Source organism: Bombina bombina, chromosome 3 (genome assembly GCF_027579735.1).
Source record: "Bombina bombina isolate aBomBom1 chromosome 3, aBomBom1.pri, whole genome shotgun sequence".
NCBI lineage: Eukaryota > Metazoa > Chordata > Amphibia > Anura > Bombinatoridae > Bombina > Bombina bombina.
The window spans coordinates 1065917247-1065925088 of record NC_069501.1 but is presented as its reverse complement, the minus strand read 5'-3'; the positions used below and the strand labels follow the sequence as shown (position 1 = coordinate 1065925088).

The 7842-nt window shown below is 32.9% G+C and overlaps 1 protein-coding gene across 1 annotated transcript; it reads right to left on the bottom strand.

Annotated features, from left to right (window-relative positions):
- Positions 1-212: 212 nt before the first annotated feature.
- Positions 213-6457, bottom strand: LOC128652617 (keratin, type II cytoskeletal cochleal-like). The gene is made up of 8 exons (XM_053705549.1): positions 6044-6457; positions 3881-4089; positions 3675-3735; positions 3462-3557; positions 2692-2856; positions 2457-2582; positions 1747-1971; positions 213-344 (listed from the first exon to the last, which is right to left on the bottom strand). The coding sequence occupies exons 1-8, from the start codon at positions 6455-6457 to the stop codon at positions 213-215; spliced, it is 1428 nt and encodes a 475-aa protein (XP_053561524.1).
- Positions 6458-7842: the final 1385 nt, after the last annotated feature.

Below are 7842 nucleotides of genomic sequence, written 5' to 3'. Positions count from 1 at the left end.
TTGTCACACATTGTCATTTAAAAATGCTTTATTAAGGAAAGTTAAGCTGTTAAGCTATGAGTATAATAAGTACAATTTCATGAAAAATGTAAGGAAAAGCCATTGACTACAATCCATTTTATTATTTATGTTTAGAATATAATTAATGGAAGCACTGAGGAACATTTCTATGAAATTATTTGCTGACGATGAATTATTAGGAAAGGGATTTGCTAATTATCTGCTTCATCAACAGTGGCCATGACCAGAGCTATGTTTGGACACATGACTAAAGCTTTTTCCACTTCCACCATGGGATAGTCCTCCGGAGCAGTGTTTTCCTCCAGTGCTGGAGTGTAGCACAGCTAAAAACCAAGCAGCATATCAATTAGCAATGATACTAATTTTGTTTAAATAATACAAAATACATTCATGTATTACAAAACATTTTTTGGCACAAAAATTGTTATGTTTCCCATATAGAGCTATAACACAGACTTCTTGGTGATATAATTATAATAAATATTAGCTTTATACTGCTTAAATCTCGCAAGAGGGCTATTGTAAGGTTTGAACCAATTGTTTACAGTCTATACATACTGGTAAGATCTTATTACACATTAAATTCACTATGAGGAAGTCTGATTTTCAATACCAAAATACGAATGCTCAATAAATAGGAAATTTGACAGGTAGAGAGCACTATGGGCTAACATGCCTTCCAACTCTGTATACAAGTGCAACTGTCTAACAGATGAAGTGTGTTAATAATAATGCTACTTACACTCGCACAACAGGAGGAGAATATTACAAATGGAAGACACTGTACACAGGTACCACTGTATAGCAGATAAAGCGCCTTATTTAGAACAGTAGAGAAAACTTCTAATGAAGTGAGATGTATTCACAACACAGGTCAGAACTTGATTTTATTACTCCTTATTGGTATTATATACACATCTGCCATTTGTCAATCCATGTTTTTACATATTCAATATTCTTGAGTAATTATTTTCTACTGAATTATGCTACCCTATGTAACATGCAGTTATATACTATCAAATTTTACTAAGGACCCAATGCACCTTTTTTATTACATACTGCACACACACAGACACATACACTCAAACACACACACACATACAAACACACGCACACGCGCGCACACATGCACTCAAACACACACGCGCACTCACACACATACACTCAAACACACAAACACAAATAATAACAGTTATCTTTAAAAAATGAAAGTAAGCATCAATGATCTCTCAACAATATCAGCCAAAACAAAATTACTTCCTTGAAATTTTCATTTTTAGGCCAATACATTTGTTTGGTTTACACATTTTCTCACATCATTTCTAAAACTTAACCAAAAACATAACATCACCTATATTGTAGATTGACAGCTCATGATCTACCTTGACATATTTGAACCCTGATGAGATTGTGACTGATACCTCCTTATTTACTGCATATACAATTATCTGTCATTTTCATTAGATCCCTTTAACGAACAGAAGAGATTTAAAAATATGTAGAAGTTAAAAAAAAAGATTCACTTACAGATATTAACTGGACCTTCTGCACACAATCTGAAAATGAAAAAAAGATTTTTTATAATAATTCAGAATTTAATCATAAACAGAATTTTTGATACAGTGTTTATTGGGCTCCATATAGGTTATGACCCATCGATTAAAAGAAATACACCTGCTTTGTGTTCTACTGACAAATTAAACTAAGATGTCATATAAATCAAACCAACCTGTACTCTTCTCCCTCCAGCATTTTCCTATAAGTCGCAATCTCAATATCCAGCGCCAGCTTCACGTTCATCAGCTCCTGGTACTCACGCAGCTGGCGAGCCATGTCCTGCTTAGCTTTCTGCAGAGCAGCCTCCAGCTCAGCCAGTTTATTCTTGGCGTCTCTGACAGCCGCCTCTCCCCGGCCCTCAGCATCACTTATAGCTGCCTCCAGTGAAGCACGCTGGGAAACAAAATGGTTGTCGTAGCAGTTTATTATTGGAGGGTTTGCCTAAAATTTGCTTTAATGTAATTTTTATTAGTATTCTCTGCTCATAATGTAAAGGTAAACACCTTCTGCTGCAGTGTATAACTTAAAGTGACAGTAAAGTCAAAATTACATTTGTATTATTCAGATAAAGCAAACAGTTTTAATCAAATTTATATACAAGTTGCTGCTATGGACTTAATTTATTAAATCATGAAACAATTGTTGAAATCCTTAGAGGAGAATATAGTCACCATCCTCGCATCAGACAAAATGCTAATTTGAGTATGGATTTATCAAAAATTATCTCAAATGTTATTGAATTTGCAATAAATTTGAAGTCTAACATCACATCAGAATATTTACATTCCATCACATTCTAAAACTAATTAAAATGGTAGAATTGTTAAACGACACATTTGTGTTCTTTTTGGCAATTTAAATAAAATGTAGACTTTTACCTGTGATTTTGCGCTCTCAATCTCTCCTTTAAGTCTCTGAATTCTTCGACTGAGCTCAGAAATTTCATTTCTGGTGTTCTGCAGATCATCTCCATTTCTACCTGTGGTCATGCGAAGCTCCTCAAACTGCAGATAATAAACACATAGTTATAGGTATTGTCAGAAACTTAATTTTACATTGTATGTTAACATTAACACAAACATCATCCGTTTTGTCTGACAATGATGGTCTCACCCTTGACTGGTACATGGCCTCAGCCTCAGCTCTGCTCCTGTTAGCGATATCCTCATACTGAGCTCTGACCTCTGCAATAATACCGTCCAGGTCTAGGTCTCTGTTGTTATCCATGGAAACCACCACTGATGTGTCTGAGATCTGGGCCTGGAGCTGAGCAATTTCCTGAAAAGTAGACAATTAGCATTAGAACAGACATGTTTTTTTCTAAGCACAACTGTTTTTTTCTAAGCACAATATATATATAAATAAATATATATATATATATATATATATATATATATATATATATATATATATATATATATTAAAGGGACAGTATACACTCATTTTTATATAACTGCATGTAATAGACACTACTATAAAGAATAAGATGCACAGATACTGATATAAAAATCCAGTATAAAATGGTTTAAAAACGTACTTAGAAGCTTTCAGTTTAACTCTGTTGAAAAGGTAGCTGGAAAGCTCACTGCAAGTGGGAAATAAGACACTCCCCCTCCCCCTTCTTTTGCATATGAAAAGACCCTTTACACAAACAGGAGCAAGCTGGGGAGGGTAGCTGACAGTATTCAAATAAAACTTTGGGGCTTGGTTAGGAGTCTGAATATCAGAGCAATGTTATTTAAAAATAAGCAAAACTATACATTTAAAAAAAACAAAAAACTTTATGGGCTTTATAAATAGATCATCTACAAAACATTTATGCAAAGAAAAAATGAGTGTATAATGTCCCTTTAAAGAAACTACAGTAACAAAGCCATATTTACAGCATCAAACACAGTTCGTAGGAAGTTGATCTCATCGCTCAGGGAGTCAGCCCTTGCTTGCAGCTCAGCTTTATTCAAAAATGCGGCATCAACATCCTAAATTCAAAGGTGGGTAAAATTAACATTGTTATTTGTATCCCTATAATTTCATATGTGTAATATATATTTAGTGCATTTATTTATTTAAAACTATTTTAACAACTATACCCCTACCCTCTTTAGTGCAGCAAATTCATTCTCTGCAGCAGCACGACCGTTGGATTCTTGTTCATACCTAAGAAATAGCTGAGGTTAATTTAGCATAAGTTAAAGTATAACTCCTTTAAAAACATCAGCATTAGTACATTCTACACAGTGTTAGGAGTTGTCTTCTTAATTCAGTTAAAAACAAAGAAATCTAGGTGACATGGGTGTTATACCTGCTCCTTAAACCTTCTGCTGATTCCTCCATACTATTCCTTTCAGCATCCAAACGAGCTGTCTCACATCCCAGATTCTCTAGTTGTCTCCTGAGATTACTGATAAAAGCATCAAACAAGGGTTCAACTTGGCACCTGGCTGTAGTCTGATCCTGTAACACAGCCCATTTGGTCTCAAGCATTTTGTTCTGTTGTTCCAAAAATCGAACCTAAAACAAGAACAAAAAAATAAAGATATTTGCAGTAACCTTGTTTAGAAGCACAAGATGCTGAACATATAATAAGCTGGATATATCCTTTTTAACACTTGACACTACTGCTTCAATTTGTATTATTTACAGTAACACAGGTACCAGCAAATTATTTGTAAGCAGATACAATAGTCCTTATTAGTCAGTGAGGATTAGTCAGGATTAGTTGAATGCACCAAAATAATACTGCAGTACTTATTTTAATTAAAACAAATTCAGGCAAAAAAAAAACAAAATATGAAATTGATGTGTTGCTGTTGCATTTTTGCAAATTTTTGAGTATCATGTCCCGTTATGCATCCAAACAGAGTGCTGACATCATGCATCATGCCTATCCCTTTAATCACCATAATTTGTTGTTTCATATGTAAATCTGACAGTAATCAGATCTCTAATTACGTCAAACCTTTAAATTTATTTATTTAGGTTACTCAGTGGAATTGGTCAGTCACAATACTTTAAAAAAACGTTTCAACTGTTTTATCTACAAAATCTCTATACACTTTAATTGTGATTTTCTTTTGAAAACTATTATATAAGGATTTTTTAAAGAATTTTAATCAACCCCTTTAAGTTTTACCTTATAGCTAAGGAATCACGTGTTTTGTTAAATACATTTTATAACTTGAGTTTTACCCTGTTATGTGAGTTCTATGCATCAGTTTACCTAGATTTGAAATAATTAGTGCTGATGGGCATTATGCCTGGTCCCTGCATTACTATGAATGACTGGCTCATAGGGGAAATTTTACATTAATCATTTCCTGTTGTTAACAGAAATCATAGATTTGGTTTTTCATGTTGTGTGTTATCCTCTACAATTCATCTAGATTTTAATCTTGTTTCAAAAAGTAGCTAATAGCTATAATTAAAAAAAAAAGATAGGGAGTTGCTGTTGCCCAAAATATCACAGCCAATAGAGAACAAAATTGTACTAGATTTGCAGGTGTTACTAATTTTACCATGACATCATCTAATAAATCACTTAGTAATTGTAACATTCATTGAAATATACTGTAAAGCCCTTAAAAGGGCAAAACGTCCTTTTAAGGGCTATTGGTAGTTTAAATAACATATTAGTTTTCACGTTTAAAATCTTAATATACTTCCTAACCATAAGCAGCTGCATATTGTGTACAATGACCAATAAAATCTAAATGTAATTTGAAACATACTATTAGATTTTGATTTTGCTAAAATTAATTTAAACAACTGAACTTTTTTTTTTAATTATTCATGCATTTTTTAATTATTCATGCATTTAAACTAAAATTTAGAGCATATAAATGTAAATTCAGTTTTAAAATGGTTACTGGCTGCTTATTGATAGGTCAGTTGTAATTATGACGTTTTAAATAGTGTTTATGTCTTCCTTACAAATACTAGTGGCTGCAAAAGTTTGTCTTCTATTTGTTACATGGTTTCTGGTTAAGCAGGGATACCAGGATATAATGGTGCACAAAATTAAAAGAATTTGAATCTAAGATACTTTGAATAGTGCTGAGAAAGAGTACTTAAATATTGATTTTGATGATGGTTTTAGCATGCATTATCTTACAAATGTTGGAGAAAAGCTAGTTCTAAAAAATGAGGTGACTATAAATATGAAAAACTATAAATATAAAAAATATAGAATTATATAAAAAATTATATAAAAAATATAAAAACTTTTGTTTAACAAAACTTGATTATATTTTGATGTGTGACTTCATAGCAAAAAGCAATATAATATATTAGTAAATGTAATGCATATTATTTAATTAAAATTAATTTATTTATTCATCACCTATATATAAATGTATTAGATCATAAAACACAGGTCAATACAACCCTTATGTTAAGTTTGTGGTATCATCGTCTGTTTTTCTTATCAATATTCTACAAATATTCAGTGTACAGTAAAAAAGCTCACCTTGTCAATGAAAGAAGCAAATTTGTTGTTGAGCCCTCTTATTTGATTCCTTTCTTCAGTCCTTACTCTCTGGATGGTTGGGTCAATCTCCAAATTGAGAGGTGCCAGAAGACCTTGGTTCACAGTAACAGAGGTGATACCTCCAGCACAAGATGATCCCCCAAATCCATAGCCAGATCCTCCAAAACCATATCCAGATCCATGACAGCCTTTACCTACTGAGATCTTGTGTCCTTTTGATCCAAGACTGTAGGCACTTTTACTGCTAAAGCAATGCACTGCCTTGTGGGAAGAGCCACCATGTTTTGGTGAGTATGAGGAGATGCTGTGAGTGCTCACATGTTTAGGTAAAGAAACAGAGCAGGAGCTGGAGTGCTTGAGCCCAGAGCTGTGGTGAGTGGACTGATGAGGCATCTTGTTGCTTCTTAAGTTTTCAGATGCAATTCAGGGGTAAAGTGATCTGTAATTTTTTGGATAAATAATTCTGAGCAGATGCTGCTTCTTTTATACTTAGATTGGGTGTTGTCTCTCATATAAACATCTTATTACTGTTGTTTGTCAGCCGCATTTCTCACATTTTATAGGAAATTTACAGTAACACACCTAAATTATCAAAGCTATAATGCTTGTACTATTGGCTGCCTTTAATATAAATCAGCAAATAGTTTAGATATAAATATATCACTTGAGGATGAAAAGAGTGTCTTGATTAAACAAATACCTATTAACTAAGGGTATAAAGCCATAACATGTTATTAAAATGATTTAATAGATACATTAATGTTTAGCCTTTTTACATTTAGGAGCATCACACACTCTAGACAAAGAGACACAAGGTATATTCATGCATCAGAGAAATACATTTCTAAATAAATATATTTATTAAAGGGACATGAAACCCCCAAAAAATATTACATGATTCAGATAGAGAATACAATTTGAAATAACTTTCTAATTTACTTCTATTATCTAATTTGTTTCATTCTCTTAGTATCATTTGTTGAAGGAGCAGCAATGCACTACTGGTTTCTAACTGAAGAAATGGGTGAGCCAATGACAATCGGTATATATATGCATCCACCAATCAGCAGCTAGAACCTAGGTTATTTGCTGCTCCTGAGCTTTCCTAGATAACCTTTCAGCAAAGGCTAACATGAGAAGGAAGCAAATTAAATAATAGAAGTAAATTGGAAAGTTGTTTAAAATTGTATTCTCTATCTGAATCATGAAATACATTTTTGGGGTTTCATGTCCATTTAATGTTTTTTCACAAACACCTTCACAAGGAAACTTTTAAAGTGGGGGGAGGGGGGGAGAGATCAGAGCGCGTATTAGGTTTAAAGTAAAATGTTTGTGTGATAGAGAAAGCAGACGCGGTAACTTCAGGAATTTCGATATCGCGACTGGGCTAACTTCTTCTCCCCATAGACTTCAATTGTGCTTGCAAACTACAAAAAGCTAACATTTATCGCTCACGTACTAACCTAACACCACATTAGACCAACTGCGCTAACCTGAAGGTAGTTATTATTTCACATTCCAATGTTCCTCACATAGTAGAAAATGTTCTATTTATTTTTAAATAGAGATTTACATATATATTTGATGTATTTTTTGTATAATATATATATATATATATATATATATATATATATATACATATTAATATTTATTTAAAAATACATAGAACATTTTTCCCCTACAGTACATACACAGTAAAACACTATCAGCTGGGTTACAAGTCTGTGCGTTCGTCTTTTAAGACTGAAAACATGGTATTTTCAGCGTTAAAACAGCAA